This window comes from Periophthalmus magnuspinnatus, chromosome 14 (assembly GCF_009829125.3).
Source record: "Periophthalmus magnuspinnatus isolate fPerMag1 chromosome 14, fPerMag1.2.pri, whole genome shotgun sequence".
Taxonomy (NCBI): domain Eukaryota; kingdom Metazoa; phylum Chordata; class Actinopteri; order Gobiiformes; family Gobiidae; genus Periophthalmus; species Periophthalmus magnuspinnatus.
This window is the reverse complement of record NC_047139.1, coordinates 16,797,430-16,817,669: the sequence shown is the minus strand read 5'-3', so window position 1 is coordinate 16,817,669 and position 20,240 is coordinate 16,797,430. Positions and strand designations below refer to the sequence as shown.

The 20,240-nt window shown below is 41.4% G+C and overlaps 2 protein-coding genes across 2 annotated transcripts in view; one reads left to right on the top strand and one right to left on the bottom strand.

Annotated features, from left to right (window-relative positions):
- mybbp1a (MYB binding protein (P160) 1a) overlaps window positions 1-11,783 on the top strand; it is a 22,898-nt gene extending 11,115 nt beyond the window's left edge. Inside the window, exons 12-27 of the mRNA XM_033978209.2 lie at window positions 1-37; window positions 1,406-1,514; window positions 2,187-2,268; window positions 2,764-2,918; window positions 3,603-3,713; window positions 3,819-3,980; window positions 4,519-4,692; window positions 5,205-5,362; window positions 6,836-6,970; window positions 7,041-7,116; window positions 7,860-7,991; window positions 8,444-8,512; window positions 8,600-8,713; window positions 8,792-8,893; window positions 9,696-9,820; window positions 9,900-11,783. The exon at window positions 1-37 is cut by the window's left edge and continues 164 nt beyond it. Coding sequence (XP_033834100.2) covers window positions 1-37; window positions 1,406-1,514; window positions 2,187-2,268; window positions 2,764-2,918; window positions 3,603-3,713; window positions 3,819-3,980; window positions 4,519-4,692; window positions 5,205-5,362; window positions 6,836-6,970; window positions 7,041-7,116; window positions 7,860-7,991; window positions 8,444-8,512; window positions 8,600-8,713; window positions 8,792-8,893; window positions 9,696-9,820; window positions 9,900-10,227 — 2,069 coding nt within the window. The 3' untranslated portion in view covers window positions 10,228-11,783. The remainder of the gene's footprint in view (window positions 38-1,405; window positions 1,515-2,186; window positions 2,269-2,763; window positions 2,919-3,602; window positions 3,714-3,818; window positions 3,981-4,518; window positions 4,693-5,204; window positions 5,363-6,835; window positions 6,971-7,040; window positions 7,117-7,859; window positions 7,992-8,443; window positions 8,513-8,599; window positions 8,714-8,791; window positions 8,894-9,695; window positions 9,821-9,899) is intronic.
- Window positions 1-20,240, bottom strand: part of tmem248 (transmembrane protein 248) — a 286,123-nt gene that overhangs the window by 22,581 nt on the left and 243,302 nt on the right. The gene's annotated exons all lie outside the window — the stretch shown is intronic.

Sequence of the window (20,240 nt, the reverse complement as noted above, 5' to 3'; positions counted from 1 at the left end):
CTGCTTTTGGCCCCACCGTGAGGGACACCTGGGACAGGTACTTTTCTTTCATAGGCTAAATGCATATGTAGTGTACTCCTAATTGTCTAAAAAAGGTAGTGTGGACTATGTACAGGTATTCGGTGATTTGAATTTGTACATTTTGAAAGATCAGTTTGGTGATTTTAATTTCAACATTGGGCTTATGTTCTGGACTAGTAACTGGCCCCTTTCAGACACAAACCGGATTCCTCTGAAGGCCCAGAACCTCCTGAATTCAGTCGCTGAGTTTGACAGTCCACACATCTATTTTTCTGGCTATGCAAAAGTTGTTGCAGCATTACCCAAATCAGTCTTTGAGGACATCCAAGCCACTTCTTCGGTTCATTACTGAAGAAGCGGCTTGGATGAGCAGCGAAATGTCTTCACTCCTACAACGATTTGTCCAGTTGACAGATTTAAATTTTGTTTTTTGCTATCATGCACAGTCTTTTTGGTTTATTGTCAAATTGTTTGCTCTGCCAGGCAGATCTAGTTCTAACCTTAGGGGCTCTAAGCAAAATGTGGTTTGGGGGCCCTCTACACGCATGCCACTCGGGCTAAACTATTGATTTTTCACATTCTACAAAATGATGCACAGCTGTCATCAGCTGCATTACATGTATCTGTAATACCAACATCAGACAGTGACGCACAAAGTCATGTATAGAGACTGAAAACACCCATAGCCACAACAAATAGACGAGAATACCTTTGTGATTATCAACAAGCATGAAATCACCATATCGACAACACATCCCCACTGTACATATCCACTCTAAATAATCTGTATGAAACCCTAATATGCCATTAGAGCTTGCGTTTTGTTTTGAGTTGATTTGTGCTCTTAAAGAAGAATACTGTACTTGTGTCTACTCTATAGTTACAATCTATGACACCCATGGATCATTGTTACGATCTGCACATTTGAAATCACAATATTCATTTAAAAACTGTAATAAAAGAAATGAGTCTGCTGACTTCTGTGTTAGAAAGCCCAATGGGAGCTGATATCGCTGTAAAAGTTATCACAATAAAGAGCAGTGAAGCTGGCTCCATCTCTGATGGGTAACTTTTCATCACGCTAGCGAGTAGTGGATTTGTACCAAAATGACTAGGCAACACTGCAAGATCCTGTGCATATTGCCGATTTAAGAAAACAAAATTGGAGAACAAAGAAAGTACAGAGCAGTGGGTGTGTGGCAGTGAAAACGGGGGTTTATTGGCTCTTGAAAATAAGCGATTAAAAATTGCTCAGACATGCACGAGTCACTCCAAACACAATAAAAGGGTAAATGAGAAGGGGAAACAAATATAACATGGTTAAAACTTTGTAAAACTGATTTTGCACAATAGGTCTGCTTTAAAACCTGTGCTCTTCTCTCAGCCTGCTGCTGTCAGTGTCAGGCCTCAGGAAGAAGATGAAGAAAGCTCAGAGCCCGGAGAACAAGGCCTTCCTGCAGCTCTTCCTCCTGGTTGGCCTCTACCTCTTCAAGGTGTGTCTCTGCTCTGTACAAACACACCTATGCATGCACACACACACACACACATACGTACACACACACATATGTACGTACACACACATGTTGGGCTTCTATACTTCCTAGGGACATTACATTGACTTCGATTCATTTCTTGGTCACTGATCCTAACCTTAACCGTAGTCACTACTTGCGTAACCTTCACGTAACCTATTTTAATGCTGCTACTACTCCGTTGTAACTATTATGGTTTAACGAAAATGTGTCTCAAACTTAAAAGCAGCTTTTAATATTATGAATAATTTCCATGTTTAAATAACTATTACTCTACTACCAAACCTATTATTATACCCCATGTTGTTGATGTAATAATAAAGGATATATGCCACACTGCCTACATGTACCCACAAACCAGGGCTGTGCAATTAATCTAATCTCTTTGTTAAGAGTCAATGAAATGGTTGAAGCTTTTGAATGAAGATCTCTGCAGCTAATCCAGTCAGTAAAAGCGTGTGGCTTGGATCTTCAGATTTTGGAATAAGAAATATAGCTGTATATTTTTTTTAGTTACAGCTAATATGAGGGTAAAAGCATCACATTTTGCCATATGGCCCCTAGCCCTAGCACACACAACATTCTATTATAGATGGACTTTAAACATGTACGTGTCTATGCTGTGTTCTCTAGGCCCCTGAGGAGTTGTTGGACATCATCCGTGACCTGCAGAGCTGTGTGGAGCGCGCCCACAAGAAGCGTCGCAGCAAACCAGGTGAGTGCTCTCAGTTGAATTTGGTGGTCATCATTTAGTCTAGTTTGTCACAATATCTCAATACCTGTGGTTAAGTCAACTGGAAACAAAGACACATATCCACCGTCAGGCATACTGGCGGATACTACTACTATCTGGCGCTGTTTTTATTCAACCATTCAACCATCCTAGTCCTAGTCTTCACCACATTAATTTACTCATCAAAGTGAAGCTTTGTTTTGTTTCATTCCTGCACATTCGGTTTAGTGCTTCGTTTCACGTTGTGATGCCATAAGGTGTCATTCAGGAAATGCAGACTCTTTGAGATAATTTCTGTGTTTCTCTTACTTAAGCCTATTCATATTGAACTGTAAAGTTGGCAATTACAACTATTGTTTTTAGCTTCATTTGAATTGCCTCTATTGACTCTGTGCCATTGCATTGTAGGACTGCCTGAACAGGCAATAAACCCATGTCAATGAAATATCCACATAATGCGTGTGCGTGTGCTCATAGGTGAAGAGCAGGAGCCTGCCTGGGTGGAGGTCCTGGTGGAGGTGCTCCTGTCTCTGCTGTCTCAGCCCAGCAGACACATGAGGCAGGTCTGCAAGATGGTCTTCAGCTCCGTGTGCCCTCACGTCACCCAACCCGCCCTCAGCGCCATCCTCAAGGTAGGCTCTCATAGCACCCAGCTGACTCTCAGCTCCATCCTCTTGCCAGGCCTTCATACCATAGTCATAGTAGATCTTCAGTGCCAATTTCAAAGTAGACCTTCACTGCACCTGCACCTTGTATGCCTACTTGCTTCAGGATTATCATGGTCAAAAGAATGACCATTAAGCATAATATCTGCAGCCTTGTCTGTCCATGTGAGCGGATCTCTTCTTCACTGTGGTTCTCCTCGAGGTTTCCTGCAGAAGGAGGTTCTAAGGACTAGTTCTCGTTTCCTGTTAATGTTGGTTAATCAGCTTTTTTGTTATTTATCGATGTCTGTTTCATCGTTGGATTTTCTAACTTTCTGATCTTGCTCAGCCCTAAGAGGGAACTACTGCTGTGATTTTGGGCTTTACAAAAATGCAAAAAAAATAAAATAATAATAATTTAAAAAATTGAAAAGTTATTGTATTTCAAACAGTTCACAATTGACAGCTGACAAACTGGAAAAATGCATGCTTCAAGTTCAATTTTTTTTTAAACTAGGCCCAGAATTAATAAAAATCAGTTTGACTGCTTTACAAGTCTTTCTACAATATATCACTTCAGTAGCTTTAGTGTACTTTTGAAAAAAATATATAAATTAGAATTTACATGATATTTTTGCTTAAGTCACCAAAGGGAATGTGCTCATTGCATAGGTACTGGAGCCAGAGCCAGATGACGCGGACAGCGGACTCCTCATCACCGATGACGACCCAGGTCTCAACAGAGAGGAAGAAGAGGAAGAGGAAGGAGATGAGGGCACACAGGTGAGGGAGGCAGAGGGAGGAGGGGCCCTATTAAAAAACAGCACTCATGTTGTGCCAGTGTTGGTCCATTGGTTTTCTAGGTTGTATTAAATGGTGTGTTTTAAGGAGGAGGGCTTGGGCTCGGACGATGAAGATGATGAAGAGGAAGGCGAAGAGGATGGTGACACTACCGATGATGAGGATGAGGACGATGAGGAGCTCCAGGAGGGTGTGGATCCTGAGTTTCGTCTGCGCCTAATGAAGGTCCTGGAGCAGCAGAACGCTCTGGTCAGTGCTCCCTCTCACATGCCAGTGCGCTTTGCCCTGTTTACCTCCATTTTTACGCTTCATTGGGAATCTTTTCCTCTGAATAGTTGGCAGAAATCTGTAGGGTTTCTAGTATTGTGGCATTGTGTGCACCCTCCTGTACCTAGTTGCCATTTGGTATTGGGGTTAAGGAGGGTTTTCCTGTTTGGAGTCCTGGAGGACTCTATCCTGGGAGAAGTCCAAATTCATTAAAGCATGTTGTAAATTTGTAGACCGATAGGTAATTATAGGTGGGTGGTTAAATGTTTCAGCCAGTTCAAGATCAGTGTTTAGTATATGCAATGTTTCAGAAATATTGATTTTATCCTGTGGCTTTTAGGGAAATAAACTTATTCAGTCTTTTTGACCTAGAAACTGTTTCTTAGGGGTAGATTTTTCCTAATAATTTCACTTCTAATCAAAAGGAAAATGAATAAAGTAGGTCTAACTCTAATGCACAGTAGCAGCACAACACTTTAAGACAAAATGAGGTTGAGTTTTTGATGGGGGTTGTGGGCAGGCCAAAGAGGAGGACAGCAGTGGGGACGAGGACCTGGGCGATGAGGACATGATGAAGCTGGACCAGAGCCTGGCTGCAGTCTTCTCTGAGCAGAAGAAGAAAACCCAGGCCAAGAAGGATGAGAAGTCCAAACTCAAGAAGGAGAAGCTACTCATCCGTGACTTTAAAATCAAGGTACAGCAATTTCCAGAGCTGTCCTGTCCACTCTGCATGCATGTTCCTCCTGTACCCGCATGTTCCTCCTGTACCCGCATGTTCCTCCTGTACCCGCATGTTCCTCCTGTACCCGCATGTTCCTCCTGTACCCGCATGTTCCTCCTGTACCCGCATGTTCCTCCTGTACCCGCATGTTCCTCCTGTACCCGCATGTTCCTCCTATACACGCATGTCCATCCTTGCACCGCTGTCCCTCCTCTGCATCCCTGTTCCACCCTGTCCCCCAAGGTACGGTAGTCTCCGGAGCTATCCACTACACCCCTATCCCTCTGCACCCTTGTCCCCCATGTCCCTCTGCACCCCTGTTCCACCCAGTCTCCAGAGCTATCTTCTGCACCCCTGTCCCTACTCTGTACCTCTGTCCCTCCTCTGTACCTTGGGGAACAGAGTGTAAAAGGGGTGCAGTCATCTCCAGAGTGATCCACTACACCCCTGCCTCCCTCAGTTAGATTCCTCTCTTCCCTCCTTAGGTTCTGGACTTGGTGGAGGTGTACGTGTCCCGTCAGTGTGGCACTCCCCTGGTGTTGTCCCTGGTGCAGCCTCTGCTCACCCTGATTGAGAGGTGCATGGGCTCAGACAGAGAGCTGCACGAGCAGGACCTCCTCCGCAGGACAGCTGACATCCTCAGGTACCACGCCACCCCACACCGGGCCACAGCAGGCACAGCCAAGCATGCCATACCACACTGGGCACAACCAAGCACTCCATGTTACACGCCACACCACGCACAACCAAGCATGTCACGTCATGCCAGCCACAACCAAGCATGCCAGGCCAGGCACAACAAAGCACACTACATCAGGCACAGCCAAGCACTCTATGCCACACACCAAGCATAACACGCCAGACACAACCAAGCATGCCACACCAGGCACAACCTTATATTTTGGCTTTATTATAATATATATTATAATTTTGTACTTTAATTTTGGAGTTTACACAGATGTAATTCTTAACTGGGCCAAAACTTCTCTAAACTGGACAGTAGTCACGGGCTGATTCCACATCATGCATGTCCGCTCCACTGCACTCTTATGCACTGTCTAGTAATTACACACCGTTTAGTGAATGAGAGCTGTTCCATATCCTGCGTATGCGCTCCGCCGGTGCTCCGCCGGTGCTCCGCCGGTGCTCCGCCGGTGCGCCGCCGGTGCTCCGCCGGTGCTCCGCCGGTGCTCCGCCGGTGCTCCGCCGGTGCTCCAACTACTCTGCCATACTCCCACAAATTTATGGACCAAGTCCATTCTCTTTTGGGACGATGTCCGGCGTGAGCACTCTCCACAGTTCAGAACCCATTGAAACAGGAAATAGAAGTAATCTGATGAAAATAAGTCAGTGCAGAGAGCATTTACTTTGTAAATCCAGATGTAGGTCACATTCTAACAGATCTTTCTAAACATTGTTGCTTTGATAGTTGGGTTAAGTAGACTGTTAGTTTTCACTTTAGGTCACTGAAACACAGTGATGTGAAAACTTTATTGGACTTGTTCATGCAACAGTTTAATGCCTAATTGCCCTGGGGGAGGAGAAAAACACCTGCAAATTGGTGTTATGAGCTAAATCACAATCTCATTTAGCACAGTAGTAATTTGCACTCCTGTTTTAGGATTATTTTGGTCTTTAAATGAAGACTCACTTGATGTGACAAGTTTATTTCACAAACTCGTCATATCAAGTGAGCAAGGGTCTGCATCCTTCATCGGAGGCTATGGTGCAGCATTCCCACCACATTTCCAGCAGCATGTAGAGCTTTAAATTACAGGAATGGGATTTTTTACATAAAATGAGACCACATGGTTGCAGTATTGTCGCCCTTGTGCTTCGCTACCTGAATAAAAATTATACAATAAAATATTATTCCATAAAGCCAAGCCAGTCTTGGCATCGTAAATTTTTTTTTACAACATCTGTTCACTGAGAATTGCAGAAGTCCAAAATATAAATAATTACTTTACTAAAAATTTAAAGCATGAATGGCAGTTTCTAGGTCTTGAGCATTGTAAAATTAAAATGGATTGTATCGCATAAGTTGATAATGTGTTTCCTTCACAACATTGAAGATGTGAGAGTTGTGATCATTGTTTCTTTGTGGCATGTGTAGAAACAAGTTGTTCCGTGCCAAAGTGTACTGCCGCTCTGTGGAGGACAGGACTCAGGAGCTGCATGATCTGCTAGAGACACTGCTCAACAAGGTCCTCAAGCTGCACGACTCCTCCGTGGCTCTCTACTACTTCAGGTACTTCAGGCATGTGCTCACATTTCATTAACATGTTTCTGTAGCCTGACCTGTGTGCTTTGTTCTGTAGTGCCTGCTTATACCTCGTCAAAGTGCTACGAGGAGCCCCTGCGTCCAAAGGCCCAGGGGAGGACACCGCAGACAGTGTAAGGACACTGGCCCCATGATTTATATACTTCACAACACACCTACCGCATCTGTGTGATATTGGGGGGAGAAGTAAAGCAAAAAAAGATTATTTAAAGGAACTATATGGAGCCTGTGCTATTTCCATTTTTTTTTTTTTTTTTTAAAGGTACTACAATCACAATTGAACCTGGATTACCTGTTCCTTAACCTGCAGACAGAGTACACATACAAGTTTTCTCATTCTCAGTATACGGACAGGCCATGCCTCATGTGAAAGCTCAGAACCTCTAGAATTTACTGAGAGGCTGCACTAGCACTGATTAATGATTGTCTGCAGGTGCTGGGGTTTAAGTACTGATGATTCTCCAAACCAGCCATCTTGCATAGTTCTTGTAAAGTTTCTGTAAAGCTGCACTATGTAACTTTTCTTGTGGGGAAGCTGTGGATTCAGGCAAAGCAGAACACATGAGACAAGCAGGTACATAGTGCACCCGTATATAATGTGAAAAAAGACACTAAGTGAAATACATATTGCTTAACAGTTTGTTTCTAATTACTGTACACCAATTCCTTGGTATGCGGTCAGTGTTTACCTAAATTGGTTAAATACGTTTTTACCATTCATTTGATAATTTCTTGATTAGAAATAATGTGACAATAGTATAGTGCTATTTTAGTCTTGAGTTGGCGCTGCTCTATAGAGTGTCTCTATAGAGCAGCAGAGTTGTGGATGTCAGCCCCATGTTTGTCCTATTTGCAGGTGCGCTGGATGGGCAACCTGGACCAGCAGCGAGTGTCGTCCCTGTTCAAAGGCGCCCTGAGCTCCTTCTTCAGCCGCAGGAAGAGCCCGCTCACCACGCACATGTTCTCCGACCTCTTCACGCGCTTCCCGGTCAGTGCCCCTCACCATGCACTTGTTCTCCCACCACTTCATATGCTTCCCGGTCAGTGCACATGTTCTCCGACCTCTTCACACGCACCCTGGTCAGTGCATGTGTTCTCCGACCCTTTCACATGCTTCCCTGTCAGTGCACATGTTCTCCGAACTTTTCACTCCCTTTCCAGTCACCATGCACATGTTCTCCGACCTCTTCACTCACTTCCTGGTTTGCCATTGTCAGCACATGCTCTGAGCACCTGCCCTGGACCACCAGCCCTTTCTCTTGGACAACTAGATTCCGGGTAGTACTCTCCACTGTGACCAGTCATGAAGAGTGGATGTTTGTCCCATAGTAGTGGTCAGGGCATGGCCCTTGTAGTGAGCGGTCCTTGCTACGGGGTGGGCGCTGAAAATGGGTGCATCCTGGCAGTGGGTGGGGTCTGACTGAGGTGCTTCTGTTTCAGGTGCTCTGTGTGGACCTCTTGGACACCGCTGTGCAGAACATCACCACGGGCGTCAGGGAGCATCAGCGGGTACAGTTCATTCTGACTAAATGCTTAGTTGTAGTCCATATTTAATGTAGCTGTTCCTGGCCTTGTTAACCCTTCTGCTGTGTACAGGGCCAGGCGTGTGTGCTAGTGCAACAGGCGCTGCAAAGCCGGGAGGTGCAGCTGCTGCTTGCTGGTGACCCCTGGACTCAGCTTTGCACCAGAGTCACCAGCCAGCTGCTGATGGTGAGCTCTACAAACACTCAGACCTGAGCTGATCTTCTGTGTATCCACTGTGTCTCACAAAGTGCACCTGTGTTCCAGAGTGTGCAGCAGATGCATGGCTCTGAGCAGAAGGCCCTGAAGGACAAACTGCAGCAAGTCTTGGAGCTGTGCCAGTGTGTGCTGGGACATGTCCACAGACAGGTGAGTACAGCCCCACCCATACACAACTACAGACATGCCCACAAACAGGTGAGTGTTGCCCCACCTTTACAAATAACTACAATGATCATGGGTGTGCCTCCATCTCCATCAACTTCAATTCACTTTACTTTGAAAAATTGTCACCCCTCCCTCTGTAATTCCTGCAGTGAGCCTCATCATTTTGGTCTTAAAATGTCCATATTACCTGCTCTACACGATTCTTGTGTTTTTATTTTGCCATTTTAAGCATTTTTTTTTTTTTTCATTTTCTGTAAGCATATGTAATTTTAGGCTAGCTCATTTATGCTTTGCAAAGTTGATTGTGAACCTTGCAGCTATACAGAAAATTTGTGATATATACTAGTATAAATGGAGAAGCCATATTTATTTGTGGTGAGATTTTGCAGACTCAGTAACAATGCAATAATAGCCTTATTGTTATCAATGGAAGTGTAATTATGCTGTAGTAAAGGCAAATTGCTAAGTGTACATTAACTATTTAAGTTGCATAATGTCCTTTGCAAACAACAAACTTAATATCTTGACTCATCATAACAGTTTTTAACATTAATAAGAGAGAAATCAGGCACCTTCTTTCCCAAGGTTGCTTCCGCTAGCTACCCCTCCCATACACAACTACAGACACTCCCTCAGTTAAGTGTAGCCCAGCCCATACTGAACTACAGACACACTAATAGACAGGTGAGTGTAGACATGCCCGCAGGCGACGGCAGGCATAATTTGATTTTGGCCTTCCCCTTTCTTCATGTTTTTGACTGCGTTTGTGTGTGGGTGTCTCCAGAAGCTGCCTTTGTCCCTGGAGCCTCTTCAGACCTCTCTGCAGGAGCTGAGCAGCACCATCAGCTTGAACAGAACGGGCCGCCTTGAGGACACGTACTGGGCTGTTATGAAGAAATTTGGAGTCCTGTAAGTACCCTGGCCCTCTCACTGCTGCACCTATGTATGATCTTTATGAAGAAGCTGAACTTACTGTTGTTTTTGTCAGCAAACCTAAAGCTGAAAAGATCAAGCCAAACCTGGCAGATGATTCAAAGACTGCTCCCAAAAGGAAGAAGAAGAAAGGCTTCTTACCGGAAACGAAAAAACGCAAGAAACGTAAAGTGCTAGAAACCTCAGACTCCACAGCCAACATTCAGCCTGAAAAGGCCCAGAAGCAGACTAACAAGGAATCTAAGAAGGACTTTAAGAAGAAGGCAAAGAAAAGACCTGCAGGAGCAGCTCATGTCCAGGACAGTCCAGCCAAAAAGAGCAAGTTCCTCCAGAAGAAGAAGAAGAAAGAAAAAGGGAAAGCACAGGGCCAAACCCAAGCCTGAGGGGCAGCAGGGGGCAGTACAGTGCAGCGGGGGTTGCCCATGTAGGCCCAGGTCAGCTCGGCTCAACCTCTGCTATGGAGTGCTGGGCCAGTGCTGGGCCAGTGCTGGGCCAGTGCTGGGCCAGTGCTGGGCCAGTGCTGGGCCAGTGCTGTTTTGAAGGTAAGCCAAATTAGGAAATTTTTTTGCATATTGAAAAAGTTGAACAAAAGCTGTGCATAAAAGTCCAGATGGAGCCAGCTGATATCGCATCATCCAGATAATACATAGGCACAATATCTTCTGATATCTTCCAAGAGTGGAGGAAGAGGACAGCATGAACCAGTAGGGGGCGTATGTACTGTAAACTGTGCGTGATCTTTGCTTGTATTAAGAATATGGTTAACACATTTTTTATTTAGCATGTCATATATGCTGTTTATTGAACTTTAAGGCTCGACATTGCAGGTGAACAGGAACAAATCTTTAGAGAGAAGTTCTTCTGTAGTTTACTTGTATAAATGTCAGTAAAAAAGTGTGCACTGGTTTTTCCATCATGTGTTGTAAAAATAAGGCATTTTGTGTAATTGTCAAAATTTGACATATTTAGTAATAAAAAATTGACAGATTGTACAGCATATTGCATATATTATTTAGTACTACACTAGATACTGAAAAAAATATTTTTTTTAACATTTTAAAAAAGGAAACCCCTGTCATTCTCATAAGGTGTTGGCCTGATGCATCTTTTTAATAGTTGGGTTCACATAACAAGTTGGGGGTTTTAACAATAATTCTTTAGTTTGCGTGTGAGCTGAGGTTGTATTCTTGGTTGAAACCAGCGAGCTCTGTGTGTCCGACACAAATTTTATTCAACATCTGTGGTTTATTACCAGCTATTTTTAGTTAAAAAAATAAATAAATCTTTAAACTTTTTTCCCTACTTTTTCTCCCCCTAACCCAAGTGCTCTCTGTGAATTTAACTGTTTTCTATTATCTACATAAAGTAGTCAAATGTGAAAAAGCAGGACTAAGGTGTCCAGAACACAGAATAAAACAGAATCTATCGTTACACTGCCCCGTCCTCATCCAAATGCATCAAAGGCTGATGGAATTAAAAAAAACAACTTTGTACATGAGGGAAATTACTGTTTGAACATGCTTCCATTAGGGGGCAGTGTGGAGCTAGGTCAGAATATGATTGACGTTTCAGAGCATTTTATTAGGTAAAGCTGCAGTACACAAGAACAGTGCTCTATGGTTTTGATAAGTGAACCTTTGTTTGTACAGTAGAGAAACTTAAGTGTTTGGTCAACTCCAACACACAGTACAACAGCAGAATCACTCGCAAATAAAAATGACTCTTAAAAAATAGACCATAACTAACTTGTTTGCCCACAAACAAACTAAAACAACAGCACAGAAAGAAAGATATTAGGCACTCGCTTGGTTAGAAAGATTTAAGTGAGTACATGATATCGTTCTTTCAATGAACTGTACTATTTTACATGAGCGGCCTTGGTTGTATGGATACCAGCAGCTTCCTGCCTTTGCTGTTTTTAAAATAAAAGCATGTTTTTCATATTGGTTGTGTTTATTGCACTGAAAAATCTGATCTTTCAGATAATCTAATTGATGATCACATTTGAGAAATCTGATCATCAAAGACACCAGGTCCGAACCAAATCAGCGTTTCAGTTTTATACTTCTAATATCTGGAATAGTCTTCCTAAAGATCTGAGGCAGGCCTCTACTTTGACAATGGTTAAATCCAGGCACAAAATGGTTCTGTTTATCTGTGCAAATGGCTTGAAAGGTTTCCTTCTGCACTCTTAATTAAATTTTTATGATTGTTTTGTTCTATTGTGATTGTAATGTCTATTCTGTATCTTTCAAACTTAAATTTTTTCTTTCATTTCTGTCTTTGCCACATTAGTTTGTCCAAACCTGCTTGGGTGTGAACAATCAGAATTTAACCAGATCCCTCACACCAGATGGAACTGTTTGACATTTGCATAAACTCCAGGATTAGATGATTCTCAGATTTTAGGTGCATGTGTAGACAGTGTGGTACTCTAGGGATGAGCTGTCAGTGTAATCTTTAAAGTCCCTATATTACGCCATTTTGTGGTCTATGTAATAATGTTGTTTCTTTCTCAAAAACATACCTGGAGTTCGATTTTGTTTCACTCACATACAGTGGGGCAAAACAGTATTTAGTCAGCCACCAATTGTGCAAGTTCTTCCACTTAAAAAGATGAGAGAGGCCTGTAATTTTCATCATAGGTACACTTAGAGACTGAGACAAAATGAGAAAAAAAATCCAGAAAAATCTGTCTGATTTTTAAAGAATTTATTTGCAAATTATGGTGACAACAAAAGTTCATGTCAATACTTTGTTATATACCCTTTGTTGGCAATGACGGGTCAAAGGTTTTCTGTAAGTCTCCACAAGGTTTTCACACTGTTGCTGGTAGTTTGGCCCATTCTTCCACGCATATCTCCTCTAGAGCAGTGATGTATTGGGGCTGTCGCTGGGCACTCCAGGACTTTGAAAGGCTTCTTACGAAGCCACTCCTTCGTTGCCCGAGCTGTGTGTTTGGGGTCATTGGCATACTGAAAGACCCAGCCATGTATAATCTTCAATGCCCTTACTGGTGGAAGGAGGTTTTCACTCAAAATTTCACAATACATTCATTCTTTCCTTTAAACGGATCAGTCATCCTGTTTAGCCCCAAACATGATGTTTCTACCCTCATGCTTCACAGTAGGTATGGTGTTCTTTGGATGCAACTCAGCATTCTTTCTCCTCCAAACACGACAAGCTGAGTTTTTACCAAAAAGTTCTATTTTGGTTTCATCTGACCATATGACATTCTTCCAATCCTCTTCTGGATCATCCAAATGCTCTTTAGCAAACGTCAGACAGGCCTGGACATGTACTGGCTTAAGCGGGGGACACGTCTGGCATTGCAGGATTGGAGTCCCTGGCGGCGTAGTGTGTTACTGATGGTAGCCTTTGTTACTTTGGTCCCAGCTCTCTGCGGGTCATTCACTAGGTCCCCCCGTGTGGTTCTGGGATTTTTGCTCACCGTTCTTGTGATCATTTTGATCCTATGGGGTGAGATCTTGCATGGAACCCCAGATTGAGGGAGATGATCAATGGTCATGTATGTCTTCCATTTTCTAATAATTGCTCCCACAGTTGATTTCTTCAGACCAAGCTGCTTATTTATTTCAGATTCAGTCTTCCCAGCCTGGGGCAGGTCTACAATTTTGTTTTTGTTGTCCTTTGACAGTCCTTTGGTCTTGGCCATAGTGGAGTCTGGAGTCTGACTGTTTGAGGTGGTGGACAGGTGTCTGTTATACTGATAACAAGTTCAAACAGGTGCTATTTATACAGGTAACCCTGCATATTTAGGCTGAGTTCTTCTCTCAAAAAGAAAACACCCCATACACCTTCACTAGAATCATTTGGAAATTTCAGCTCTGGAATTGCCAATCTACCCTGAACTAAAGGTAAAGGGTACCTGTAACTTAAACTACTGTGTCATGACATCACACTGTAGGGGGCTGTAGAGGTCCTTTCTGTAAGTTGTCTTTTGCTCAGTCTTCTCAGTGAAAGGAGCTAAACTTTGGAACTGTACCTGCTCATATACAGACTATCAGTGGACTGTACACCTTTAAAAAAAAAAACATGCCCTGATGTCTGTAGCAGCAGCATTGTTATGTGAGGAGAGAGTGGGGCTTTGGAAGAGTGAAATGAGTGTGTGACTTTGTGTGTGATATTTTCATATTTGATTCTCTTGTCAAATTCACTGTATTTATTACTTTTTCTACAAATAATCCCACTGCTTTTTAGTGAAATTGGTGACTGGTGTTGCAAATTGGCCTACACTATAAACACTGTAATATCAGCATCACATTTTTGAGTTGTTAATCTATATTTTATCTGTCCCTATTTAAATAAACAATAAAATAAATAACAATAGTGGAACAGAGCATTTTGAGCTTTGGAGATGTAGACAGACTAATAATCCAAGATTACTCAAACATGTGAATGAAAAAATACACAATGCCAGGTTAGTTTTTGAAGAGGTAACATTCTAATATGGTTTAAAGCTCACAAGAGTCAATTTTGTGTAATATGGGACCTTTTAAACAGGTCTATATTATTGGGTTTCCTACTACACCCACTGACATTGACATGCAATACTACATCTTTAAAATAAGAGATGTGTTATTTAGCCTGTTTAAGATCCATCTAACAAACCTACTTGGCACTCCCTACAGTGCACAGTAGAGGGCACTAGTCCACTACACGCAACCTATCCCAGAAGCAGTGAGAGTGAAAAATCTTGTGCAAGCAAAATCTTGCACGCACACTGCTCCACCAAAGAGGGGGAATTACGCAAAATATTATTGTGTTTTCTACCATGTTATTATATTATTCCCTTAGCAGTAATATTCTGTTCAATGCTTCGCCCACAGGCCTACGTCACCCATGCTCCCACACTACAGTTCTCCATAAATATACAAAAATATGATACAAAACTGTACACAACTTGACAAACCTGATACAATGTGCAGTATTTGCATTAGCAGAATACATGTTGATTCTGTTATGTTAGTGCTCTAAAGGGGGAGTGACTTAGCATGGAAGCAAAGGGAGTACAGGCTCAGAGTGTCAAAAACAAAAGTGAAATTTATGTTGATATGTTGTTTTTGGGGAATATAGCAAGTTCAAAACTATAAAAGGTAACATGGTCTTACATGATCCATCCACACATCTTTAAGTGACACTATTAGGCTGTCTGCATCCCCAAAAAAAACACCTATTGGCTTGAATGACTATGCTAAGTAGGACTCAGGCACAGTGCATACTTAGGGTAGCTCAACAGACCTACAAAAAGAAATTAAAGAATAGGTGTTTTGAGTCTCTGTAGCTACAGTGCTGTGTGCAGTATGTGTGTATTGGACCCCTTCCTGATTTCTTACTTTTTTGCATGTGTGTCACTCAACTGTTTCAGATCATCAAACAAATATGAATATTAAACAAAGATAACCCAAGTAAACATACAAAGCAGTGTGATGATTTTAATTCTTAAGAGAAAAATATTATCCAAACCTACATAATCCTGTGTGAAAAAGTAATTGCCCCCCTTGTTGAATGATGTGACTGTGATTAATCATATTAGTGTGGAAAGTTGAGTTCTACTTCATAGCCACACCCTGGCCTGATACTGCCAGACCATTCAAATTAAGAGATCACTTAAATAGAACCTGTCTGACAAGGTGAAGTCGGCCATATTGAACCCAAGACATCAGGCTGTGATCCAAAGAAATTCAGGCGCAGATAAGAAAAGTAATTGACATATCTCAGTCTGGAAAAGGGTACAAAGCCATTTCTAAATCTATGGTACTCCAATGAACTATGGTGAGAGCCATTATCCACAAATGGAGAAAGCACAGTACAGTGGTGAACCTTCCCAGGGGTGGCCGGCCTTCAAAAATTACCCAAGAGCACAGAGACAACTGATCCAAGAGGTCGGAAAGGAACCCAGAACAACATCTAAACAACTGTAGGCTTCACTTGCCTCAGTAAAAATCAGTGTTCATGACTCAATCATATGAAATAGAGTAGGCAAAAATGGCATGCATGGCCGAATTCCAAGGCGAAAGCCATTGCTGACAAAAAAGAACATAAAGGCTTGTCTCACTTTTGCCAAAAACATCTTGGTGAACCCCAAAGCTTTTGGGAAAATATTCTGTAGACTGATGAAAGAAAAGTTGAATTTGTTGGAAGGAGTGCATCCCATTAATCTGGCGTAATATAAAAACAGCATGTGATAAAAAGAACATCCTGCCAACAGTGAAACGTGGTGCTAATGTCATGGTATGATTCTGCTTTACAATTACTTTTTCACATGGGCAGTGTAGGTTCAGATGGATGTTTTTCCCCTTAATAAATAAAATCGGCACTTAAAACTGCATTTTGTGTTTACTTGTGTGTTATATTTGTCTAATATTTAAGTTGACTTAAATATTAGACAAAATGGCTAAGTGTGATCTGAAATGGCTAAGAGTGACAATGATGCAGAAACGGTATGAAGTCGGTAAGGGGGCAAATAATTTTTCACAGCACTGTAGCTCCTCCCTTCAGATAGATATAAGGCAGCGTCCACCAGTAATCTGACCAGAATTGAAGAAATGGCTTGGACGAGCAACGAAACGTCCTCACTCGTACAGCAGCAGTTTGTCCAGCTGACAGATTTTATTTTTCTTTTGTTATGGATCAGACCTGATTGAGGGATTACACAGATATGTTAATATGATGTTTTTGGTGCATTTTCAAAACAATAAAAGGTAACATGATGATCTAAATGTTATGTGTTAGCAGTAAATACCCCATAGAAGTAAAATACCCTCTATTTATTAAAAAGTTTGTATGTAATGCAATAAGAAAGTAGCACACAATAAGACAAAGGAGTCTTGCACAGGGTTGGAACTGAAATATAATTGGGAACATTATATTCATAGTCACACATTCAAAACACAGGAGAATTCAAACAGAGTGCCTGAGACTTTAAAAAACAAAACTAAAATCCTAAACATGTCACAGCTTCAGAGTGGTACACCAAGCCAAGTACAAAGCTGCTGCATTTCCTCCTCAAATGTACACCAAAGCAGATCAAACAGAAGGCAAAGTTAGCCACAACCAGGACTAATGCATGCACTTTGTAAAATCATCATATATTTAGTTGTATATTCGGCTTGCATCCAAAATGTAGACCGGTACAAAATCAATACACAGGTCACTTCTATCCACCAGTGAGGACAGGGGAGGGACTGACCGACGTAAGGGGAGGGCGCGGCTTTGGGAAACTAAGGACAAAGATGTCACATATCACGTTCAGGCAACAAAACGTTCACCAGTTCGTATTAAAGCTGCAATGTGTGGCTTTTCTGCATGGATGGCCTGGTTGGATGGTATTTCTTTGCCTGTAGGTTCCACACTATGGCATTAACCTTATCTATCTCCATGGAGACAAGGCTACATTACCAGGCAAAGTATTTTTTAGCAATATAAACACCTGTAATAGGTTGTGTTCACGTTCTAGTTTGTGATGATGTCATAGTTTCTAGTGGAGGGCAGGGGTCTATATAACTCATATGGGAGATTCACTGTTTTTGAAAGAAAAATTGAAATCTCCATCTATCCATTTTTTTCTTCTGTATCTGGGGTCGCAGATGCAGCAGTCTGAGCAGGATGCCCAGACTTCACTCTCCACCATAGACTATAAAATAGAAGTGGAGTATATAGTGTGACGTCACCCATAGTGTTTGGTCGTAACCAAATGAAGCTCATCGAGACCTGCAGCCAGAGACCATATTTGGCACTGGGTTCTGTTATTAATGTTCATATCTTGATTTATGGACAAAACTGTGAAATAAAAACATAATCATATTAAGCGGTTTAACACAAATATTTTAAGACCAAAATGACCAGCCTGACAGCAGCAGTTACAGAGAAAGGGGCCACATTTTTTCAATAGAAGTTGCAACAAAAGCTTGAAGGAACCAACTTCGTGCTCATTTGGAACAGATGCCCAAGCCACCTCAGCTGTCTCCTTTCTACATGGAGGAGCAGCGTCTCTACTCCGAGCTCTTCCACTGAGCTACTCATCCTAACCTCTCACCCCCAGACCCATTTGCCTGGAGTGCTTGGACTCACTTTTCTTAATGGCAGAGTACATTTCTATGATCATCCGAGGCAGGGCTCTGCTGTGGCAGCAACTGACGTCAACAGACATGACTCAGGTCTTCTTATAAATTAAATCTAAATCCTGTCTGAATTATATTTTTAATCATAAGGTGAACTTTAGCAAGTAATAAAACTACATTTAGTAATTGCAAGTTTGTGGCACTGTGAGCCATGGGTAAAGCTAAAGCTAGTGTAAACACAAAGCTACTTCTGTTTTTTCTGCATTTATTTCACTTTTCTGAGCCTCTACACACTCTTTATGTAATGCACTGGGTTTAGCTCATGTTAGATGCATTATGCACTGTGAAAACTTATAGGGACATTTAGTGTCTTCCTCTATTCTAATGTTGGACCATGATAGAGAATCAAATGTAACATTAATCTGGAGATCAGTAATTTTGATTTCAGTTTGAAAGGTCTGTTTTTGTATTTGTTTCAAATTGGCTGGCTGGTTTCAATAGCAGGTAAAAATTCTTTTGAACTTATTTAAATGACCAACACCTATAACAGCTGTTTTGTTTAATGGATTCACATATGTTTTCTGATCTATGTTCTAATGTTGTTGTGCACACAATGTAATTGTGTTTAGTTTCATTCACATACACATGTTTAATTTGGATAATTTCAGCTCTGGAATTGGTGATCTCATTGGGGCTTTGGAGATGTAAACAAACTCCAGGTATGTTTTTGATAAGGAACCAGTTAAAATACCTTGAAACAATTCAAACAAATCTAGAGTCAGTAGGCCTAAATAAAATTTTGTTGAATTTACTTAAAATTACATTTGATAGAAGAAGGCATTATAGTATGGTGGTCCTGGGACATTTCCAAAAAGAAGGCCTGAGCCAAGAAAGTGCGCCCTAAATAGTGTCCATGTACACCACACTCCAACAAGACCCAGCCTAGCTTCAAATTACTTAAATTCAGAACATTTGTTAATTGCTCATGTGAAGGAGAATGTTTTTTGGTTTAAAAATATATTTCTTATAATAATTGTAACAATTATGTGAGGGCATTTGTCATATCCCATACAGGCAAATGTTGTCTTTGAATAAAAAGTAATACATTAAAAGTTAGTCCTTGTTAAGTACTTTACTCGAGTCCATGTAGGTCTGGTTTCAGCTTTGGTTCTGCATTGGTCAATATTTTGACATGTTTAAGCATGCTAATTTCATTCTCAACACTACTTAGAAAATGTGCAATGTATTTTTTTCCCAAGATTTTTCAACCCTGGCTTATTTTATTATTAATGTATTGTGTATTTATTATATATTCTCTAAATATAAAAACTTTTAAAAATAATGTTTGAAGATTCCATACTTAAAGAGGGGGTATTACCCTTCTATGGGGTATTAACTGCTAACATATAAAATATTTAGATCACTGTGTTACCTCTTATTGTTTTGAAAATACTACTCACCCAAAACAACAAATTATTGCTCTCTGCACTAAGTCACTACCCTCTCAGAGCACTATCACAACACAATTAGCATGGATCCCGATAATGAAACTACTACTACAAGACTTGTTGGCTGAGCAGTGGACAGAATATTACAGCTAACTGCAAGGAAGGTTTGAATAGTGCCAGGAGAGATCGCTACTTAAACATACACGGATGACATCTAAACCCTCTTCAGGCAGGCAGGTTTTGATGAGGGAACATTATAACATGGTAGAAATCTTCAAAAAGCCTTTTTAAAACAGTGGAAATGCACCTCATGTGACGGCAGCACCCAGAGCTCAATGTGAACTGACATAAAAACACCAACAGAAAAAAAGGACATTTATAGAAGAATTTACAACTGTTTAGTACAATTTAATACTTTTCCATCACATTTTGCATGGGATAAACAGGAGTAAACAATACTTTGAGAATTGAACAGGCAAACCACCATCCAAGCTCAGCTCCTTGCCAGGCCAAAACATCCTTTTCCAGGTCACAGTTTGACATGTGGTCTCTGTGGCAGTCACTACATTATAGTTAATAAACAATTGTTTTTTTCATCTAAAGACCAAATGTTATACATTCATTGTATTGTTGTTATTGGCCTTTAAACATGCTCTTTGCTTTGGCATCTCACGATTTCTAACTTAAAATAAGTATAATATAATTTCTCAGTCTCATGCCATAGACTGTATGAAGAAGTGGACTAAGGGAGTGTGACCCATAGCGTTCAGCTCCAGTCAAAACAATAGTTCATAGGATAAGGGCGAATTTGGTCTTAAGTACTATATTTGGAATTCGCACTACGAGTATCATAGCAACCAAAGA